Source organism: Balaenoptera borealis, assembly GCF_965194805.1.
Source record: "Balaenoptera borealis genome assembly, chromosome: 5".
Taxonomy (NCBI): domain Eukaryota; kingdom Metazoa; phylum Chordata; class Mammalia; order Artiodactyla; family Balaenopteridae; genus Balaenoptera; species Balaenoptera borealis.
This window is the reverse complement of record NC_138862.1, coordinates 100673543-100698065: the sequence shown is the minus strand read 5'-3', so window position 1 is coordinate 100698065 and position 24523 is coordinate 100673543. Positions and strand designations below refer to the sequence as shown.

Sequence of the window (24523 nt, the reverse complement as noted above, 5' to 3'; positions counted from 1 at the left end):
TTCACAATATATACATGATTATGTTTTCAATATTCTATATTTAATATTGCTTATTGATATAATTTCTCAAATTATTCCACATATCTTTTTCCTTTTAAGTTCTATACAATTCTCACGTTTCTAGATTAATCTTGTCCAATTCACCAAATTACTTATATTTACTACTATCATTCCACAGTTAATCAACTTATTTACATAAATGTAAGAAAAAGCAGTAGAAATCTACTTGACATCTTGATTTACCTCTATTAATTTTTCATATGTCTGAATACAATTTGAAAGATACTGAAATTCTTGAACACAGTACTCACTCATGAAGAACTGGCCTTGCTACTGTTTCTCCAAACATATGGGCTTTATAAAATAGAGTATAGAGGAAAGGTAACAAGGTATAGCGAATATTCAAATAGTGCCTTGATGAATTAACCAAAAGAGAATTCGGTCCAAAAAATGCTGGATCCTGATGCTGTGGCATAAATAGAGGAATTGAAATAAGAAAGTTAAAACATGAATGAAAATTAAAATAGAAGCATTGAATGTATTTTTGAAAACCAAAATGTATACATTTAATCTTGTTTGTAAAAAGTTGAGATTACTCCTATTTCATTATCAAAGGATATGAATTTCTAACTTTTATGTTTTCATTTGGATATATATATTAATTAAACTTTATTTTAAAGTGGACATTTCCCTTTTAAATATACATACTTAGAGAAGATGGAAACTATTTTAACAAAGCATTCTTCTCTTCTATTATTTGTGGTAGATTGAATTATTGGCCCCAATTTTCATGCTTCCTTGTATCCTCAACCTTTGCTATGTGACTTTGCACCTACCTCTAGCAGTGGATTGTACTTCCCCACCACTTGGCTTTGTGCTCAGCTATATGACATACTCTGGCCAATGGAGTCTTACTACATGTGACACCTTCAAGTAAGGGCTGGAAATGTGCTTGCCTGAGGACTTGCTGCCTTGTGCCTTGCCATTGCTATTAGAACAATAAGCCCAAATGGTCTGCTAGCCAAGGGATACAGGGAACAGAGCTGCCTGGCCAGCCTATAGGCTTGCAACTGGAAGGATAGCCTCCTTGCTGAGCCCAAGCTAGATTAGCTGACTCTCTCAGCCAAGGTGTAATGATATGAGCAAACCTGCTTAGATTTCCTGCTATGGGTAACAAAATAAACTGAGGGAACCAGCTACTGTTTCCCTAGATTCACCATCATATTTACCCCAAAGCCACATTTCCCTTTGGCTGCTCCCAGGAAATCAATGAGCAAGGTGGGACTACTATTCAGGCCCATTCCAGGGAGATACAGGGGTCTCCCAGTGGTCAACTTTGCCTTGAGGACTCCCTACTGGACCGTAATTTCCTTAGAACTGGGCTGTAGTATATAACTCTCCCTATCAAACCTTCTTTGCCTTCATCTTCACCTGGTTCAGACCTGAATTGTGATCTGAAGGCTCTCTCCACTTTCTCCTGCTTCCTCTCCTTTATCCACCACAAGTGCTTCACCAATAAATCTCTAACATGTCTAACTGTCTCTTGGCATCTGCTTTTTTGGAGGACAGAAATGAACACAAATTATAATGTAATTCATATCAGGATCTCCCATGAACGCAAATTTCTTGAAGCATCACTTAGGTAGATTAGGAAATGATGAATATCCAATTTATATCTTTTACTTCTGTACTATCATGCTCCCTTCCAGGCTGAGCTCTGAGTGGTTGTCCCTCTTCTCAAAGAGAATTAAGCCCCATTGTGTGCACAGTGAATAATTATTAACCAACACGTACTTAATTGACTTAATGCTTTCACCTAATTTCCTCATTCCCTTTGAGAAATATACCTATGAGAGCCCACTGCACGCTGAATGCTCAGTTCAGATGCATGTTTTAAAAATGTTAGTTTTGGGCTTCCCTAGTGGCGCAGTGGTTGAGAATCTGCCTGCCAATGCAGGGGACACGGGTTCGAGCCCCGGTCTGGGAAGATCCCATATGCCGCGGAGCAACTGGGCCCGTGAGCCACAACTACTGAGCCTGCGCGTCTGGAGCCTGTGCTCCGCAACAAGAAAGGCCGCGATAGTGAGAGGCCCGCGCACCCCAGTGAAGAGTGGCCCCCACTTGCCGCAACTAGAGAAAGCCCTCGCACAGAAACAAAGACCCAACACAGCCAAAAAAAAAAAAAAAAAGTGTTAGTTTTATTTTTTCCCCACCTGTCATTACAGTTTTACCTATTACAGAAAGACTATGGCCTCAAACTGCTTTGCAAGTATCTTTAATTTCTTGTGTATCTTTAATGAAAGAAAAACTGGAAATCCTTAATAGTATATTATATTTTTATGAAAGTTACCTGAACTTATATTGTTAGAATGTAAGAATCCAGACTCAAAAAGCTTTGTCCTTAACTTAAAATATTGTGATTTAACACATGTGTATATGCTTTAGGATTAAATAAAATTTTTATGCTATGACTATGTCTCATGATTTCCTTATTTGATTATATTTATATATACAAAATATTTATAGACCTTGAGAAGAGGACTTCCAACTCTTCTTTATGAATTATACTACAAACTTTCAGACCAGATCTTCTATAGATATAAATTTAAGTTTAAAATTATGTTTTATTTTGAAATATGGAGAACAAGAGGCATTTACCTCATATCCATCAGCATTATGGTTTCTGGAAAATGGATAAAAAGCCCCAAGTTGCATCCACCTCCTGCAAAGCTCTTCTGTGGTCTCAGCCACAAATCCACAGATATCTGCTCCAACCTAAATAACATACATATCTATTATTTACAGTGTAAGGATTCTCAGATTTGCCCAGAGCATCACATTTTATGCCTCAGCTGATTAATTTGCACTAACAGTGTTTTTGTTTTACTGTCTTCATATACTCTTCCTTGGCCAAGTTTATTTTCCATTTTTGCCACATTACTTGCCACTAATTGAATGTATAAAGCTAAAATTGTATTATTAAAATGTGTTGCTTCTTAATCGAAAACTCACCACCTATGATTTGACTTTTCCTATTTATATTACTATATTACTATAATATATTAATATTATTACTATGAATATAGTATATATTATATTATTATAATATGTTAATATCAGTAATAGTAATATATTACTATATTATTCCTATTATAATATATTATAATATAGGAGTAAAATAGTATAAAAAAAACTGCCAGACATATGCTCATATATAATTGCATTCCTCATCCTTCAAGGACCCTCCAGAGGAAAAAAAACACAAAAACTATTATCCTTAACTTACTATCAATATTTACCATTTACAAGCATTTCTTTATTTTTCTAAATAGTATATATGTATCTATAAACAATATATAATATTGTTTTGCATGCTTATTAACTTTGTATAGATGGCATGTTGTATGCATTATACATTTCACTTTTTTCTCAGAGTGTTACTTTTGTGAGATTCAATTATGTTAATATGGCTGTAGTTCTCTATTGTATGAGATCCCATCACTATAAATATGCTTCTATGAAGGGTCTATATAGGTTTCCTTGTGAATATGTAAAATGTAGTCTTATATTCTGTTTTATATATATATATATATATATATATATATATATATAGGATTATTTTCCTGATTTATTGGAAATGTACATTGTTTAATCAAAACTGGTTGTTACCACTTATAAGCACAGTCACAGTACATAAAAGCTGCCATTGCTCCATTTTCTTGCCAATTTCTGATATTTTCAGACTTTTAATTTTTATCACCTATATATATTAAATGTATCTTACCAAAGTTTTTACTTGCATTTCTCTGATTACTAAGAAAGTTGAGAATTTTTTTCATATTTTTATTGAATCCATATGGATTTCTCTTTCTATAGAATTGCTTGTATATATCCTTTGCTAATTTTTCTATTGTTTTTACCTTCTACAGATTTATAGTAAGTTCTTCAAATTAAATACTAATCATTTGTTGGTTATATGAATTGAAAATATAATTTTCCAGTAGTAGAAACATTTTATTTCTAACTTTTTAAAACAGACTTTTGATGAACAGAATTTTTCATTTTGTTGTAACCAAATTAATGTACCTTTATTATTTGTGCCTTCTGTGTTCTGTTTATGAAATTCTTCTCTTTACCTAATATCATAAAGTTACCCACTTATATTTTCTTCTAAGATGTTTAAAGTTTAATTTTCACACATCGATTGGGTATGAGGTGAGACAGAGAGCCATTTAATTTTATTTTTTAAATGGATAATCAATTGTCCATATGAATGGATGATACTTTCCTCACTGATCTACAGTGGTAGTGCTACCATTAAACAAATTTCCATTAACGTATGGGCCCATGTCCTATTTTGCAATATTAATCTATTTGAGTATTCACAGTTAAGTATCATTGTGTTATACTATTATTTTATCTGGTAAGGCAAATACTTGTGCTGTTTTCTACTTCTTTAAATTGTATTGTCTTCCATATGAAGTTTAGAATAATCTTTTATATTCTTCAAATTCCCTGTATAGTTTAAATTGGAATATCACTGAATTTGGATAATAGTTTGGGGAGAATGCATATTTCTAGTATACTGAGACTTCTTTTCCATGAAAATGGTATATCTTTAATTTACTAAGTTATTAAAATTTCTCTCAAAAAGTCCTACACTTAGTTTGAATATTTACTCCTGGTTATTGTTTATTAATTAGTTGCTATACTGTATAACACCTTACCTTGAAATACATCTTAACATTGCTTATTTTTTTCTTCTTTTTTTGCACAAAACTTGCTGTGTATTGGTCTATTTTATTCAAACTTTCAGAGTCACCTTTGTACTTTGTTAACTTTTCTCTAGAGACATTGCTTTCATTGCATTCATTTCTTCTCTTATTTTCATTACCTACATCTTTAGGTTTATTGTTTTTCTTTTTCCATTTTCTTAATTCATGCCCTTCATTAATTAATATTCAACCCTTCTTTGTTTATAATCTAAGCATTTAAGGTCAAAATTTTTCTTCTAAATACCAATTTAGCTGATATCCCACAGTTCTGATATGAAGTACAATTGTTAGCTTTCAGTTTTAAGGTTTTCCTCTCTCATTTCCATTCAGTTTATTTTGGTGAATCATTTGGTAATGTGTTTTTTTACTTTCCAAATTCAAGATGGTATGTATGTGTGTGTGTGTGTGTGTGTGTGTGTGTGTGTGTGTGTTAGCTTTTTTTTGTTGGTTTGTTTTTGGTTTTCATTTGGTTCAATGAATATGAAAGAATAAATGAACAACTATAATTTTCTAAATGTTTTACATTTATTTTGTTATGTAATGACACTCTTTAGTGTTGAATATCAACATTACATAGTTCTTTTTTTTGCTTGATATGGAGACTTACCAGATTTCTTATGTTTAGAAATGCATATAAAAATTTTCTCTGCTTTAAAAATTTGAAAATTTTCTCCACCATTATTTTTTATCTTTTAAATAGAGGAAAGAGCTTTATTCTTTTTAACCTAAACTGACAGTCTAGTATTTTAAATATATCTAGACTTTTGATATTTACTTTTATTACAATCCCAAATTTGGATTTTTCCCTACCATTTTCTCTGGTGCTTTATATTTATTATATAAGCTTTTCTATGCTTTGCTTATACTGACATTTGTTTCATGAATTAGTTTGATTTGATTGCATTTTCTTCATTCTATTTTTCCATTCTAATGGCTTGAGTGTTATAGACATCATCCACAATCTTATTTTCCTCATAAATTCCCTAGGAATAAAGACTGAAATTTTCTGTCACATACCTTTAATCATTTTACTGAAAATCACTGATGATAATATTACAAAATTAACTGTAATTACAGTGTTTATAAATAACATGATATAACACCACTTACCAAAGGTATTCCAAACAAACCAAACTCCAGCATTCCTGTAATAGACCATTCCATTTGTTCCCAAGAAGCAGTATTGTCTCCTAACCAATGTGCAGCATAGCTTCCAGATCCAGCAAAAGTTGACCGGGAGAGAATAAAGCTTCTTTTATTAGGAAAAACTTTTTGTACAGCTCTAAAAACAAAATTAAATTAATAAATAACATTTACTTTAAAATAATATTGATTTTATAAATTCTAAAATCTTAATTTCAATGCATGTATTACAGCTCCTAGAGCCAAGCCATAATATTTACAACTATTTTATCAATATTTTATATTAATTTTGTATTTAGCTATAAATATTTACTTAGTTAAATACATTCTGATCAAACACAGAGAAAAGAAATCTTCTAGAGAAGATTTAAACTTTGAATAATATTCTTTACCAAATTAAACATGTGCTTTTTATATCCACTCAATATTTGTTTTTGAAATGTAAGATTTAAACCCATTGAAATCTCTTTACAATACAAAATATAGTAATCTGAACTTGAACGCAATACACATTTTTGTGGTTCAGTGATGTTAATTATACCTTAATATCTGCATTTTCAAATATTATCAAGCAATGTTGAAATAAAACTAATATACTTGAGAGGCATTGTATTTTGTTTTTAGAAGTTCATCATCCACAAATATTGGCATTATTCATCTCACCACTATTGGTACCTGAATGTTGTTGACAAATTTTTTCCATAATTGGAAAATAATCAGAAAAAAGATACAAAAGTTTAATTCAGTATCTAAAGTTATCCAGACTACCATAGTAAAAATATAATAGTATTCTCATGTGCTTTTTCTATAATATTACTTATATATGAACTATAGTGCTCTTTTTTCTTTCTAGAATTTATTTACTTATACTCCATGACATATAATGCTCTCTTAAGTAAACAAACACTATGAAGATACTGTATAAAATTTTGATATCATGGTATGATCTGGGACCATATATGGTTTTGAATTAAAACTTGAATACAGTTAATTACGAGAAAATTTTAAATTTATAGACACAGAATCTTGTTTTTATTAACTATAGCATTATAGGTCCTTATACCATGCTTGGCAATCAATATATGATTGTCCCCTTCCTTTGTTTTGTATCATGTTCCTTTTTTATATACAAGCAACACATTCCATTAGAGAATTACTTGAGATAATTACGTGAGATAATACATAGAAAGCTATATATTAATTGAAACTCGTCATTTTTTTTTTGGTTTTATTTATTTATTTATTTATTTATTTTTAACATTTTTATTGGAGTATAATTGCTTTACAATTGTGTGTTAGTTTCCGCTGTATAACAAAGTGAATCAACTATATGTATACATATATCACCATATCACCTCCCTCTTGCCTCTCACTCATACCCCCCCCAATCCCACACCTCCAGGTGGTCACAAAGCACCAAGCTGATCTCCCTGTGCTGTGCAGCTGCTTCCCACTAGCTATCTATTTTACATTTGGTAGTGTATATATGTCAATGCCACTCTCTCACTTCATCCCAGCTTACCCTTCCCCCTCCCTGTGTCCTCAAGTCCATTCTCTATGTCTGTGTCTTTATTCCTGTCCTGCCCCTAGGGTCTTCAGAACCATTTTTTTCTTCTTAGATTCTATATATATGTGTTAGAATGTGGTATTTGTTTTTCTCTTTCTGACTTACTTCACTCTGTATGACAGACTCTAGGTCTACCTACCTCACTACAAATAACTCAAGTTCATTTCTTTTTATGGCTGAGTAATATTCCGTTGTATATATGTGCCACATCTTCTTTATCCATTCATCTGTCAATGGACACTCAGGTTGCTTCCATGTCCTGGCTATTGTAAATAGAACTGCAATGAACATTTTGGTACATGACTCTTTTTGAATTCTGGATTTCTCAGGATATATGCAGAGTAGAGGGATTGCTGGGTTGTATGGTAGTTCTATTTCTAGTTTTTGAAGGAACCTCCATACTGTTCTCCATAGTGGTTGTATAAATTTACATTCCCACCAACAGTGCAAGAGTGTTCCCTTTTCTCCACACCCTCTCCAGCATTTATTGTTTGTAGATTTTTTGATGATGGCCATTCTGACTGGTGTGAGGTGATACCTCATTGTAGTTTTGATTTGCATTTCTCTAATGATTAGTGATGTTGAGCATCCTTTCATGTGTTTGTTGGCAATCTGTATATCTTTTTCTGGAGAAATGTCTATTTAGGTCTTCTGCCCATTTTTGGATTGGGTGGTTTGTTTTTTTAATATTGAGCTTCACGAGCTGCTTGTAAATTTTGGAGATTAATCCTTTGTCAGTTGCTTCATTTGCAAATATTTTCTCCCATTCTGAGGGTTTTCTTTTCATCTTGTTCATGGTTTCCTTTGCTGTGCAAAAGTTTTAAGTTTCATTAGGTCCCACTTGTTTATTTTTGTTTTTATTTCCATTTCTCCAGGAGGTGGGTCAAAAAGGATCTCGCTATGATTTACGTCATAGAGTCTTCTGCCTATGTTTTCCTGTAAGAGTTTTATACTGTCTGACCTTACATTTAGGTCTTTAATCTATTTTGAGTTTATTTTTGTGTATGGTGTTAGGGAGTGTTCTAATTTCATTCTTTTACCTGTAGGTGTCCAGTTTTCCCAGCACCACTTATTGAAGAGGCTGTCTTTTCTCCACTGTATATGCTTGCCTCCTTTATCAAAGATAAGGTGACCATATGTGTGTGGGTTTATCTCTGGGCTTTCCATCCTGTTCCATTGACATATATTTCTGTTTTCGTGCCAGTACCATACTGTCTTGATAACTGTACCTTTGTAATATAGTCTGAAGTCCAGGAGCCTGATTCCTCCAGCTCCGTTTTTCTTTCTCAAGATTGCTTTGGCTCTTCAGGGTCTTTTGTTTTTCCATACAAATTGTGAATTTTTTGTTCTAGTTCTGTGAAAAATGCCATTGGTAGTTTGATAAGAATTGTAGTCAATCCATAGATTGCCTTGGGTAGTGTAGTCATTTTCACAATGTTGATTCTTCCAACCCAAGAACATGGTATATCTCTCCATCAGTTTGTATCATCTTTAGTATCTTTCATCAGTGTCTTATAGTTTTCTGCATACAGGTCTTTTGTCTCCCTAGGTAGGTTTATTCCTGGGTATTTTATTCTTTTTGTTGCAATGATAAATGGAAGTGTTTCCTTAATTTCTCTTTCAGATTTTTCATCATTAATGTATAGGAATGCAAGAGATTTCTGTGCATTAATTTTGTATCCTGCTACTTTACCAAATTGATTGATTAACTCTAGTAGTTTTCTGGTAACCTCCTTAGCATTCTCTATGTATAATATCATGTCATCTGCAAACAGTGACAGCTTTACTTCTTCTTTTCTGATTTGGATTCCTTTTATTTCTTTTTCTTCTCTGTTTGCTGTAGGTAAAACTTCCAAAACTGTGTTGAATAATAGTGGTGAGTGTGGAAAACCTTGCCTTGTTCCTGATCTTAGAGGAAATGGTTTCAATTTTTCACCATTGAGAACGATGTTGGCTGTGGGTTTGTCGTATATGGCCTTTATTATGTTGAGGTAGGTTCCCTCTATGCCTACTTTCTGGAGGGTTTTTATCATAAGTGGGTTTTGAATTTTGTCAAAAGTTTTTCTGCATCTATTGAGATGATCATATGGTTTTTCTCCTTCAATTTGTTAATATGGTTTATCACATTGATTGATTTGCGTATATTGAAGAATCCTTGCTTTCCTGGGATAAACCTCACTTGATCATGGCATATGATCCTTTTAATGTGTTCTTGGATTCTGTTTGCTAGTATTTTTTGAGGAGTTTTGCATCTATGTTCATCAGTGATATTGGTCTGTAGTTTTCTTTCTTCGTGACATCTTTGTTTACTTTTGGTGTTAGGGTGATGGTGGCCTCATAGAATGAGTTTGGGAGTGTTCCTCCCTCTGCTATATTTTGGAAGAGTTTGTGAAGGATAGGTGTTAGCTCTTCTCTATAATTTTTATAGAATTCGCTTGTGAAGCCATCTTGTTCTGGGCTTTTGTTTGTTGGAAGATTTTTAATCACAGTCTCAATTTCAGTGCTTGTGATTGGTCTGTTTATATTTTTTATTTCTTCCTGGTTCAGTCTTCGAAGAGTGTGCTTTTCTAAGAATTTGTCCATTTCTTCCAGGTTGCCCATTTTATTGGCATATAGTTGCTTGTAGTAATCTCTCATGATCCTTCATATTTCTGCAGTGTCAGTGTTACTTTTTCATTTCTAATTCTATTGATTTGAGTCTTCTCCCTTTTTTTCTTGATGAGTCTGGCTAATGGTTTATCAATTTTGTTTATCCTCTCAAAGAACCAGCTTTTAGTTCTATTGATCTTTGCTATCTTTCCTTATTTCTTTTTCATTTATTTCTGATCTAATCTTTATGATCTCTTTCCTTCTGCCAACTTTGCAGGCTTTTTTTTGTTGTTGTTGTTCTTCTTTCCCTAATTGTTTTAGGTGTAATGTTAGGTTGTTTATTTGAGATATTTCTTCATTCTTGAGGTAGTTTTCTCTTGCTACAAACTTCCCTGTTAGAACTGCTTTTGGTACATCCCATAGGTTTTGGGTCATCATGTTTTCATTGTCATTTGTTTCTTGGTATTTTTTGATTTCGTCTTTGATTTCTTCAGTGATCTTTTGGTTATTTAGTAGTGTATTGTTTCACTTCCATGTGTTTTTTTTTTTTTTTTTTTTTTTTTTTACAGTTTTTGTCATCTAATTGATATCTAATCTGTAGCACTGTGGTCGGAAAAGATACTTGATATGATTTCAATTTTCTTAAATTTACCAAGGCTTGATTTGTGACCCAAGATATAATCTATCCTGGAAAACGTTCCATGAGCACTTGAGAAGAAAATGTATTCTGTTGTTTTTTGAATGGAATGTCCTATAAATATCAATTAAGTCCAACTTGTTTAATGTATCATTTAAAGCTTGTGTTTCCTTATTTATTTTCATTTTGGATGATCTGTCCATTGGTGAAAATGGAGTTTTAAAGTCCCCAATTATGATTGTGTTACTGTCGATTTCCCTTTTTATGGCTGTTAGTATTTGCCTTATGTATTGAGGTGCTCCTATGTTGGGTGCATAAATGTTTACAACTGTTATATCTTCTTCTTGGATTGATCCCTTGATCATTATGTTGTGACATTCTCTGCCCCTTGTAATAGTCTTTATTTTAAAATCTATTTTGTCTGATATGAGAATTGCTACTCCAGCTTTCTTTTGATTTCCATTTGCATGGAATATCTTTTTCCATCCCCTCACTTTCAGTCTGTATGTGCCCCTGGGTCTGAACTCTGTCTCTTGTAGACAGCATATATATGGGTCTTGTTTTTGTATCCATTCAGCCAGTCTATGTCTTTCGGTTGGAGCATTTCATCCATTTACTTTAAAGGTAATTATTGATATGTATGTTCCTATTACCATTTTCTTAATTGTTTGGGGTTTATTTTTGTAGATCTTTTCCTTATCTTGTGTTTCCTGCCTAGAGATGTTCCTTTAGCATTTGTTGTAAACCTGGTTTTGTGGTGCTGAATTCTCTTAACTTTTGCTTGTCTGTAAAGGTTTTAATTTCTCTGTCGAATCTGAATGAGATCTTTGCTGGTTGGAGTAATCTTGGTTGTAGGTTTTTCCCTTTCATCACTATATGTTCTGCCACTCCTTTCTAGTTGCAGTGTTTCTGCTGAAAGATCAGCTGTTAACCTTATGGGGATTCCCTTGTGTGTTATTTGTTTTTTTCCCTTGCTGCTTTTAATATATTTTCTTTATATTTAATTTTTGATAGTTTGATGAATCTGCGTCTTGGCATGTTTGTCCTTGGATTTATACTGTATGGGACTCTGCATTTCATAGACTTGATTGACTATTTCCTTTCCCATGTTAGGGAAGTTTTCAACTATAATCTTTCAAATATTTTCTCAGAGCCTTTATTTTTCTCTTCTTCTTTTGGGACCCCTATGATTCGAATGTTGGTGCATTTTATGTTGTCCCAGAGGTCTCTGTGACTGTCCTCAATTATTTTAATTCTTTTTTCTTTATTATGCTCTGCAGTAGTTATTTCCACTATTTTATTTTCCAGGTCACTTATCTGTTCCTCTGCCTGTTATTCTGCTATTCATTTCTTCCAGAGAATTTTTAATTTCATTTATTGTGTTGTTCATCATTGTTTGTTTGCTCTTCTGTTCTTCTAGGTCCTTGTTTCTTGTATTTTCTCCATTCTATTTCCAGGATTTTGGATCATCTTTACTATGATTACTCTGAATTCTTTTTCAGGTAGACTGCCTATTTCCTCTTCATTTGTTTGGTCTGGTGGGGTTTTGCCTTGCTCCTTCATCTGCTGTGTGTTTCACTGTCTTCTCATTTTGCTTAACTTACTATGTTTGGGGTCTCCTTTTCGCAGGCTGCAGGTTCATAGTTCCTGTTGTTTTTGGTGTCTGCTCCCAGTGGCTAAGTTTGGTTCATTGGGTTGTGTAGGCTTCCTGCTGGAGGGCACTAGTGCCTGTGTTCTGGTGGATGAGGCTGGTACTTGTCTTTCTGGTGGGCAGGACCACATCCGGTGGTGTGTTTTGGGGTGTCTGTGACCTTATTATGATTTTAGGCAGCCTCTCTGCTAATGGCTGGGTTTGTGTTCCTGTCTTGCTAGTTGTTTGGCATGGGTTGTCCAGCACTGAAACTTGCTGGTCATTGAGTGTAGCTGGGTCTTAGCGTTGAGATGGAGATCTCTGGGAGAGCTCTCACCATTTGATATTACGTGGGGCTGGGAGGTCTCTGGTGGTCCAGTGTCCTGAGCTAAGCTCTCTCACCTCAGAGGCTCAAGCCTGACACCAGGCTGGAGCACCAAGATCCTGGTCTTCAACTTGCTGAGCCATCCTAGAGATTTTGGACTTGCCAGCCTCCATAACTGTGTGAGACAAGTCCAGACACTGGATCAGCAGGCACCTTGATCTTGGATTTCCCAGTCTCAAGAACTTTTTCTTTTCCTTTGTGCTTAAGTCTAGTTTCACTTGTTCACAGGGGGCTCAATGCTGAGGCCTCACACCTGGCCCTTCAGACCAGAGCTCTTCCTATGAAACAACTGTGCTGACAGCTCAGCTTAGGGTCCCATGTGCAGAAGCCTGAAACTCTTGTTTTTTAAAAGTAAAGACTTGTTGTAGAAGCACCATTCTCTCAGGCCAATTGTGAATTTCATGCTTAGAGCACATATTCAGAGATACCAAACTGAATCAAAATTTGGAAGGAAAATTTCAATTTATGAATTAAAAAAGAATCACAGTTTTATTCATATATCATGTAGTTCTTGATAACTAAGTTTCAAATTTGTGAATATTAGTAAAAGAGGCGATGCTTTTAATGCCCTAATGTTTCACCATGAAAATATTATCTTTCTTTACTTTCCTACTCTTGTTATTATCCACTATATGTAAATTACCAAATATGTTTCTAGACAATAAATATTAAAGGGCTTTCTGAGTGAAATTGCACTTACTTCTCTGTGGCTATAGCCATACTGTATCCATAGAGGCTGTGAACATCATAATGTTTCCCCCAGTGTTGCACAGCATCCATGCAAATTGTTTTGGAATACAGGATTTTGTCAAGAATATCTTAGAAAAAAATATAAGAAATAATTTCTTAAGAAATATTTTGCCATTTTAAACTTTATAATCCTTACATGATGTGCTATGTAATACCATATTTAGTTAAAAAGTAATGAAAGACAACAATTTATGCTAAGTTCCAGTTGGGTCTTCACCCTTTACTCTTACTGATTAACAATTACATTTGCACATACAATAATGAATACCCTGTTTCCTAACTTCAGTAATAAATAAATCCATGGAGAAAATAGACTTTAACATGCATATAGAAATATATATATATATATATTTATTATAAATCATATAACTATAGACCCATTTGAAAGCTTTCTAATTTATTTAAATATAACCTAATTCCACACATGTAGACCTGTTACACAATAACAAATCATTTAAATCTCTGCTTTTCTGTTTTCATTGTGCTTTAATTTGCAGGTTTATATTGTACTGTGATAATTATTGTCATCTTTCTTCAGATGTCCTTATAATAATCTACTCCCCTCAGAACACTTCTTTTTCTTTGGTGAATTTTTTTTTACCAATTTTAATGATGAAAACATGCTTTTTGGAATAAGTGAGATGTAACTATTCACATCAGGTACATCTAATAACTGCAGAGACTTAAACCAAAGTGCTCAAGGAAAAAAATTGATCACTTAAATTATGATTTCAAACAAATTTTGTTTCTTTTCATTAATCATTTAATCATGGGCAGTTCATCAGAGTTAAAGACAAATCAATATTCTACACCAAAATTTAAAAACACGCTCCTTCTCTTAGACATAAATATTTTGGCCAGAAATAAAACAAAAAAATAAACCAAATACCACAGTTATTTGAGGGTCTCAAAATTATATCAAAGTTTGTGATTTAGAAATATATGCTACAATTTACCAGTAAATAAAGATAATTATTCTCGATTAATGGTAAGGAGATAGTTAAATGAAATTTACCAGGAGTAAAAGCTGGGTAATTCAGTTTGTTGTCACTGCATCCTTTCTTTGAACCATGAATAAAGCTGGAAACTTCATTCATGTCCTGAATGGATATAAAATAAAGAACAGCAGATTTTAAGTAATTCTAAATCATATAAGCAGAAACTCTCTACTTGTTTGTAAATATTTTATCTAGGGCAACCATGATGTTCCTCTGCTCCTAGAAGACATATATAAGCTACCAACCTACAAACAAACTTGCTTAACTATTCTCACTACTTGATTCCAAAATACTTCCAGCATGAACAAGTCATTATAGTGAGAAAAATAATATTATTTGTTTTTTCATAAATGTATATACCAGATAACAGAGGTATCTTAGGTGGGATTAAAGGATTTTATACAACCAAAATGTATGTGATTTACCTAGCTTTAATTATACATATAAAGCATTAATTATATTACATTACATTAAAAGTATTAAGCAACTGTCTTTTCTAAATAGTTGTATCAGTCTTCTCACTGTGAGCCTATCATTGTACATATTTCCAGCACATTCATTTATTCAACATAGTTTATTAATTTCAGCTGGCATTTATCTAGTTTCTATGATGTGCCTTGCTAGCAGCTAGGCACAACACTTTTTGCCTAGCCCACAACTCCTACACTTTCATGAGAGGATGAAAGTGAAAAAAGTCAAACAGCATTTTAGTATTCTAATGAAAATGGTTATGAGCTTATTGAATCCTTGGAAGAGTCTCAGGGAATCCTAGCGCTCCTGGGCCACATTATAAGAACCAGTGACCTAAACATCTCTTGGAGTCAGAGTTGTGGGGTATTGCATTTATGGATTTTCTGGCCTTGAAAACTGAAGCCCTAGTATTGTCTTGCTGTTTACTAGTTCTAGTCCATAACCAGTTAAGTAAAACCTTTGGACTAAAAAAGATTATTCATATAAAATCATATATTACACTACACATGCTCAAGAAATGTGTATGTCTTTCTCCATCTCTGTTAATGGCACCAAAGAATTTTTGAGCCTTATTTCCCACATCTCTATAATACGTTCTCTCTGCTCTCACAAAGGCATCACACTCATTCAAGTCCCTCGTTAATTTTGTTTTCCTCAGAAGTATATTCTCTTTATCACTCTTCCCTTCTCCCATCAAAATGATGCCCAGATGGAATTAATGTGAGAAATGACGGCTGCTCAAGGGAGAAAAGAATAAATTCCTCATTGAGAAACAGACTTTTGTTTTCTTAATAGCCACAAAGGACAATTACGTAGTTATTCTAAAGTACACATTGGGGTTATTTTACTAAAATTACCTGATATATTATATTCAATTTTGTTGTCCTATGTCCAGCAAAATTAATACAAAGAGATACTATAGTTGTACATCCAATAATTTTAGATGAACCTAAGTATTTTTTCTTCATGAATTTACCAACTGAATTAAATTCAAAAACAGCTTCAACTACTGAAACTCATAAATGGAACTGAGTTGCATTATTTTAAATTTTAAGAGTCTTTTTCTAAACCATTTTATTACCTCTTGTATATAATATTCACCAAGGAAGTGCAAGGACAAAACATTTAACTCTGAAATTAACGTTATTCTATTTGAACTAAGTATTTGCAAGCTTGAAATAAAATTCACAAGCTCTTATAGCACTCACTCAAAATAGACTTTATTTTATATAATTTAAGAATAAAAAAATTTAATAAATGTAATATAATAATAAAATAACTTAAAACTTAATCACTTTTACATGATTTTAACCATATTTAAAACAAATAAAGCATTTAATATTTGATTATTTTTTATTAAAATGTCTATTTGACAAGATTATATTATTAATAGGTTAAACTTACTAGTCATAATTTAATAGAATTTATTTGTATCTCTTTTAATGCATTTTGTAATTTTGCTTCTTTCAAAATTCTGAAAATATTTTTCTCTAACCTATTCAAGGATTTAAGTGGTGTTACGTTTATTTAATGTCATGTGAAAGTGAATTTGATTAGTATTGTCAATATTACAGCCAGTAGATTCAAGCATTGTAAGTCATGAGACAAAGGACTCAGTGGATTGATAGTAATAAGTACTCCTACAGTATCATTAAAATCATCTCAAGTCTAGTAATGACCATTTCTAGGAATTGTCAATACCATTTTTAGGGGTGTTTCCTTAAAATCCATTGAAAACTGTATAAAAATCTGGTGGCATTTCATAACTTCACTTTTAAACTAAATCTAAATAAAAATAACCCTATTTTCAAAGAAATTTTTAAATAACTGATTTTTTTCTAAGAATCCTATAAAATGTACAGATAATATATCCAATTAAGCCCCCAGTTATTTGGATATATGAATGTGTTTGGATATATCTTCTCAATGAACTTTAAGTTTCCCAAAACTATATATTAAATTATTAGACTTCTTTATGGAAGAATTCTGCTTGTTAGATTTTAAAGAATAAAATCATAGTAACAACATGATCACAAAAATATGCTTATTTTTTCAGAGAAATGGAAATGTTCTTTGAATTTTAAAAATACTAATGTTTTAATTTTGAAATCACAGCATTAGTCTTAATTATACCAAATACAGTAGGCTCTTATTTTTCGAATATTAGGAGATTATCTTAAGAATGATACAAAAAAAGAGAATTCAACCATAATGTGTGTTTATATGCAAAAATCTATTTTTCAATTACAATTAAGTTCATATCATTTCCCAAAATTATTGTAATATTTAAACTTAAAATTTAAAAGCATTAGCATTGAATCTAAATTTAAAATCTAGAAAATTATAAAACTAAAAATTTGACATGAAAATAAAATATCATCAGTTAAATAACGCTGCTTTACTATATATTCATTCTGTCAGAGAAAATAATCTGAAGAAAGAAAAAGAATTTGAGAAACAACCTAGCAGTAGGGTTTGGCAATTATTCAGGTAAGAGCTAGAAGCAGAATATTCACTGCTTATACATAGCATATATTAATTCAGTGATATTTAGTGAGCTTTGAAATCATACTGGTTATCATAAGCATTAGTCAAAATGCTTCTGTATTAGTATCATAACTACTCTGTTTTTCTCAGATGCCCCTCTTCTTCCCATCCCTCCCTCTCTTTGGAGATGAATCATGTATTTCAGTCTTCAATGGATATAGGAAATGAAGTATATTCTCTATATATAGCACAGTCAGATTCTTTTTCACTATTCCTAAATGTCATTTATACTTGTAACTCTGCTCTAATGGATTCAAATTTTTCCTATACAAGAAAAAGAAAGAAAGAAAAGAAAGAAAAATAAAGGAAAGAAGGAAAGAACGTACTTTTAATTTAAATTAAATAATATAATTGAAATTGGAGCTAGAATTAAAAACAAAATGCAAGAGCAGATTGCAATGTTTTTTGTTATTTCTACCAGCAGCTAGGTCTCATCACTGCAATCTCACTAATTTTGTGTCAAATAACAAAGCCTCTCCATCTTCATTCTATTACCTTCATAGGAATTCTGACGGTTATGCTAACCTTCTACTCAACTCCACGTTTTCATGATGATGCAAAATAAACACTTGTAATTGATTGAATAAATAAATAAATAAATAATTTAAATGACTGAATTAATAATGAGAACTTTAGGAAAGTAGAGATACTGTGATCTAAACAATCAAAAAATTTAACTATTCCCAGATATCCATTATCTCTCCTTCCAAAATTCCGTACAGTTGTAATACCTTTGAAAAACATCCCTCATGTTCTCTCTGTGCTCAAGATTATTAGATATATTTTTCTGAAATATAGAATTCTGGGATCACCAAGTAGTTTCATTCCCCAAATATTGTTACAGTTTCCTTAACAAAAGACACTAAATCATTGACTATCATCAGTATTATTCTAAATTATAAACCTACCAGCAGGCATCAATAGCTACAGATATAAAACTTCATCCAAAGAAACTTTTAAACATTAGTGTTTTCCTTTAATAACTTTACCAGTAATCTAGGATATTATTTGTTTGTTGTTGTTGTTTATCTTGAGATAAAACACTTAACCTATTGCCAATTTTGATTTGTTCCACTTAATAACTTACTAAAAAGAACGTTTCTAAAGGCTGAGGGCTTATTTAAGTCCATGTTGCTGCAATTGCTTGACTACTGCAGACTTTAGTAAAAGTTTTTGAAGTTACACTACTATAGGCTAATCTCTAAATTTTGTTAACTCTTTTCAACATAAATTATTAGTCATAAAGGTACAACACCTTAGTGACAGAAATGAACTTTATCCTATAAAGTATATTACTGGATAAGAAAAATCTCAATTTACAGCTTTTAGTTTGTATTCTTTTTCTGACCCATGAACATGACAGGTATGATATTTATACATTCTAGAAAAATATAAGAACATTATTTTTATGTTCAATATGTTATAAAATATTTTTTGTCAACTTAATAATCATTTTTATGGAAAAATAATTCTATGCTCATTGTCCAAAATCAAAAGTCTAAAGTAACTACTTACAATCCAAAGTCCATCATAATTCACTTGTTGATGGAAAATACTGCATTCATTTGCCCACCATTCTATGCAGTTTGGATTAGTGAAATCAGGGTATACTGTTAATCCTGGCCATACCTGGAAGAATAGATCATTCACATATATACATAAATAAAAGGAAACATAAATAAATGAAAATTCAAAAATTAATGAAAAATCAAACTGAGTGAAGAAGAAGAGTAAAAAATTATTGAAGTTATGACACTATACTTCTTTACGTATATGTGATCCATGCACCATCTATATTTACAATAATCTCAGGTCTACTTTAAAGTTCATTTAAGGGAAAGTACTGATAATTAAAGTAAAGAGAGAGCGAGAACATGAAACATTTAAGTTGGGAAAAATATAAGAATACGGGATGCAGCTGCTATTTTGACTTCATTAATTTATTTTTTAGCATTTAGTGGGTTAAGTTAAAAAACAAATAAACAAAAACTATATAATATATTCATTGTCTGATAAAAGAAATTACATTAGTTCATTTCCAAAGACATTTGTTTCTAAGAAATTCAAGCAAAAGAATTCGTTGTGTATTTATTTTTATTTAACAACTGTGAATATAACTCTTACTGTGTGCTGGGGACTGTTCCAAGTGCTTTTAATTATTAATTCATTAAATCTTCATTAGACCTTTAGGAGATAGGTACTAATTTTATCATCACTTTACAGCTGAGGTAAGTAGTATAATTAAACCCATTTTAAAGATGGGAGAAGTGATGAACAGAGAAGTTTTTCAAGGTCACACCGCTACTAAGTGGTACAGAAGGAATTCAAATCTAGGCAATCTCATATCTGATTCCACACTATTAAACACTACATGTACTATGCTACCTCTTTATGATTTATGCTTCTTCAAATTATTTTACTTACTATTTAAAATAATGACATTCAAAAAGAGGAATTCAATTTCAGATGTATTGGGATAAATAATATTGTTTTATATCCAAATTATGCATACTGGCTATCTGATCTGTCCATATTCAATAGAACAGGTCATAACGAAATGTATTCTGTGAGATATTAATGGACATTACGGGGAGGAATATTGGGTTTTGTTTCCTGATGGAGCTCATAATTATTTGAAGAAAACTTTCAGTAGTAATTTTAACTTTGATGAATGTGATAGAAAGTGATGGTCAAGATATTCTTTATTACTGTAAATAATGCTGTAATAAAATGTTTTTATAAATTGATTTTGTCCTGTTTTATTTCCTTTGATTAAATTACAGAAGTGGAATTATCAAGTCAATGTATCTAGAATCACATTTTTTTTTTGTTTCTTTGTTTTTATTCAAACAGAAAGTCACAAAAATTATAATCATCCTCATCAGTTCACTCAGTCCCATGTAATTAATTTTTTTTTATCTTGATCTTTTGTTAGCACTTTTATGAATTCATCAGTTTTCCATTAGAGTTCTGAAAATGCTTATTCATTCAGTTCAGCAGCATAGTCAGTTACCAGAAACCTGTACTTGTCAGAGTCTTTTCCATGAATTCCTTGAAGACGAAACCCTTTTATAGGAACACTTTTGCAAAAGCAACAGAGTACACCCAGAACTGTCTCTAAATGACAAAAGACTTAAAAATGACCACGGTTAAAGATTTGAAGAAAGTTCATAATAATGCAATTGACAAGGAAATTTAGTTACTTCTGAGATATACATTTTAAGGTAATAACTAGAATTATGACTTATAACATTATACTAGAACATATAAGATTTTTAGGAATTTCATGTAATGGCTGAAACATTTATATTAACATATTTCCATACAAATAATCCAAAGAAAGTTTAGTATTCGTTTTTTTTTCTTTTTTTTGAATTTTATTTATTTTTTTATACAGCAGGTTCTTATTAGTCATCAATTTTATATACATCAGTGTATACATGTCAATCTCAATTGCCCAATTCAGCACACCACCATCCCCACACTCCCGTGGCTTTCCCCCCTTGGTGTCCATACGTTTGTTCTCTACATCTGTGTCTCAACTTCTGCCTTGCAAACCAGTTCATCTGCACCATTTTTCTAGGCTCCACATACATGCATTAATATACGATATTTGTTTTTCTCTTTCTGACTTACTTCACTCTGTATGACAGTCTCTAGATCCATCCACGTCTCAACAAATGACTCAATTTCATTACTTTTTATGGCTGAGTAATATTCCATTGTATATATGTACCACATCTTCTTTATCTATTCCTCTGTCGATGGACATTTAGGTTGCTTCCATGACCTGGCTATTGTAAATAGTCCTGCAATGGACATTAGGGTGCATGTGTCTTTTTGAATTATGGTTTTCTCAGGGTATATGCCCAGTAGTGGGATTGCTGGATCATATGGTAATTCTATTTTTAGTTTTTTAAGGAACCTCCATACTGTTCTCCATAGTGGCTGTATCAATTTACATTCCCACCAATAGTGCAAGAGGGTTCCCTTTTCTCCACACCCTCTCCAGCATTTGTTGTTTGTAGATTTTCTGATGATGCCCATTCTAACTGGTGTGAGGTGATACCTCATTGTAGTTTTGATTTGCATTTCTCTAATAATTAGTGATGTCGAGCAGCTTTTCATGTGCTTCTTGGCCATCTGTATGTCTTCTTTGGAGAAATGTCTATTTAGGTCTTCTGCCCATTTTTGGATTGGGTTGTTTGTTTTTTTAATATTGAGCTGCATGAGCTGTTTATATATTTTGGAGATTAATCCTTTGTCTCTTGATTCATTTACAAATATTTTCTCCCATTCTGAGGGTTGTCTTTTCATCTTGTTTATGGTTTCCTTTGCTGGGCAAAAGCTTTTAAGTTCAATTAGGTCCCATTTGATTATTTTTGTTTTTATTTCCATTACTTCAGGAGGTGGATCAAAAAAGATCTTGCTGTGATTTATGTCAAAGAGGGTTCTTCCTATGTTTTCCTCTAAGAGTTTTATAGTGTCTGGTCTTACATTTAGGTCTCGAATCCATTTTGAGTTTATTTTTGTGTATGGTGTTAGGGAGTGTTCTAATTTCATTCTTTTACATGTAGCTGTCCAGTTTTCCCAGCACCACTTATTGAAAAGACTGTGTTTTCTCCATTTTATATCCTTGTCTCCTTTGTCATAGATTAGTTGACCATAGGTGCGTGGGTTTATCTCTGGGCTTCCTATCTTGTTCCATTGATCTATGTTTCTGTTTTTGTGCCAGTACCATATTGTCTTGATTACTGTAGCTTTGCAGTATAGTCTGAAGTCAGGGAGTCTGATTCCTCCAGTTCCATTTTTTTCCCTCAAGACTGCTTTGGCTATTCGGGGTCTTTTGTGTCTCCACACAAATTTTTAAGAATTTTTGTTCTAGTTCTTTAAAAATTGCCATTGGTAATTTGATAGGGATTGCATTGAATCTGTAGATTGCTTTGGGTAGTAGAGTCATTTTCACAATATTGATTCTTCCAATCCAAGAACATGGTATATCTCTCCATCTGCTGGTATCATCTTTAATTTCTTTCATCAGTGTCTTATAGTTTTCTGTATACAGGTCTTTTGTCTCCCTAGGTAGCTTTATTCCTAGGTATTTTATTCATTTTGTTGCAGTGGTAAATGGGAGTGTTTCCTTAATTTCTCTTTCAGATTTTTCATCATTAGTGTAGAAGAATGCAAGAGATTTCTGTGCATTGATTTTGTATCCTGCAACTTTACCAAATTCTTTGATTAGCTCTAGTAGTTTTCTGGTGGCACTTTTAGGATTCTCTATGTATAATATCATGTCATCTGGAAACAGTGACAGTTTTACTTCTTCTTTTCCAATTTGATTCCTTTTATTTCTTTTTCTTCTCTGTTGCCGTGGTAGGACTTCCAAAACTATGTTGAATAATAGTGCTGAGAGTGGACATCCTTGTTTTATTCCTGATCTTAGAGGAAATGCTTTCAGTTTTTCACCAATGAGAATGATGTTTGCTGTGAGTTTGTCATATACGGCCTATATTATGTTGAGGTAGGTTCCCTCTATGCCCACTTTCTGGAGAGTTTTTATCATAAATGGGTGCTGAATTTTGTCAAAAGCTTTTTCTGCATCTATTGAGATGATCATATGGTTCTTATTCTTCAATTTGTTAATGTGGTGTATCACATTGATTTGTTTGCGTATATTGAAGAATCCTTGCATCCCTGTGATAAATCCCACTTGATCATGTTGTATGATCCTTTTAATGTGTTATTGGATTCAGTTTGCTAGTATTCTGTTGAGGATTTTTGTATCTATATTCATCAGTGATATTGGTCTGTAATTTTCTCTTTTTATAGTATCTTTGTCTGGTTTTGGTATCAGGGTGATGGTGGCCTCATAGAATGAGTTTGGGAGTGTTCCTTCCTCTGTAATTTTTTGGAAGAGTTTGAGAAGGACGGGTGTTAGCTCTTCTCTAAATTTTTGATAGAATCCACCTGTGAAGCCATCTAGTCCTGGACTTTTCTTTGTTGGAAGATTTTTTATCACAATTTCAATTTCATTACTTGTGATTGGTCTGTTCACATTTTCTATTTCTTCCTGGTTCAGTCTTGGAAGGTTATACCTTTCTAAGAATTTGCCCATTTCTTCCAGGTTGTCCATTTTGTTGGCATAGAGCTGCTTGTAGTATCCTCTTAGGATGCTTTGTATTTCTGTGGTGTCTGTTGTTACTTCGCCTTTTTCATTTTTAATTTTATTGATTTGAGTCCCCTCTCTCTTTTTCTTGATAATTCTGGCTAATGGTTTATCAATTTTGTTTTTCTTCTCAAAGAACCAGCTTTTAGTTTCATTGATCTTTGCTATTGTTTTCTTTGTTTCTCTTTCATTTATTTTTGCTCTGATCTTTATGATTTCTTTCCTTCTGCTAACTTTGGGTTTTGTTTTTCTTCTTTCTCTAGTTCCTTTTGTATAAGGTTAGATTGTTTATTTGAGATTTTTCTTGTTTCTTGAGGTAGGCTTGTATAGCTACAAACTTCCCTCTTAGAACTGCTTTTGCTGCATCCCTTAGGTTTTGGATCATCATGTTTTCATTGTCATTTCTCTCTAAGTATTTTTTGATTTCCTCTTTGATTTCTCCAGTGATCTCTTGCTTATTTAGTAATGTATTATTTAGCCTCCATGTGTTTGTGTTTTTTACGTTTTTTCCCCTGTAATTGATTTCTAATCTCATAGTGTTGTGGTCAGAAAAGATGCTTGGTTTGATATCAATTTTCTTAAATTTACTGAGGCTTGATTTGTGACCCAAGATGTGATCTCTCCTGGAGAATGTTCCATGTGCCCTTGAGAAGAAAGTGCAATCTGCTGTTTTGTGATGGAATGTCCTATAAATATCAATTAAATCTACTGGTGTATTGTGTCATTTAAAGCTTCTGTTTCCTTGTTTATTTTCATTTTGGATGATCTGTCCATTGGTGTAAGTGAGGTGTTAAAGTCCCTCACTGTTATTGTGTTACTGTTGATTTCCTGTTTTATAGCTGTTAGCAGTTGCCTTATGTATTGA

General features: G+C 32.4%; 1 protein-coding gene across 1 annotated transcript in view; it reads right to left on the bottom strand.

Annotated features, from left to right (window-relative positions):
* Nucleotides 1–24523, bottom strand: part of SI (sucrase-isomaltase) — a 123545-nt gene that overhangs the window by 55785 nt on the left and 43237 nt on the right. Inside the window, exons 12-17 of the mRNA XM_082394294.1 lie at nucleotides 19008–19121; nucleotides 14492–14576; nucleotides 13427–13544; nucleotides 5886–6057; nucleotides 2659–2775; nucleotides 312–466 (exon numbers count right to left, since the gene is read on the bottom strand). Of these exons, the coding sequence (XP_082250420.1) occupies nucleotides 312–466; nucleotides 2659–2775; nucleotides 5886–6057; nucleotides 13427–13544; nucleotides 14492–14576; nucleotides 19008–19121 (761 nt within the window). The remainder of the gene's footprint in view (nucleotides 1–311; nucleotides 467–2658; nucleotides 2776–5885; nucleotides 6058–13426; nucleotides 13545–14491; nucleotides 14577–19007; nucleotides 19122–24523) is intronic.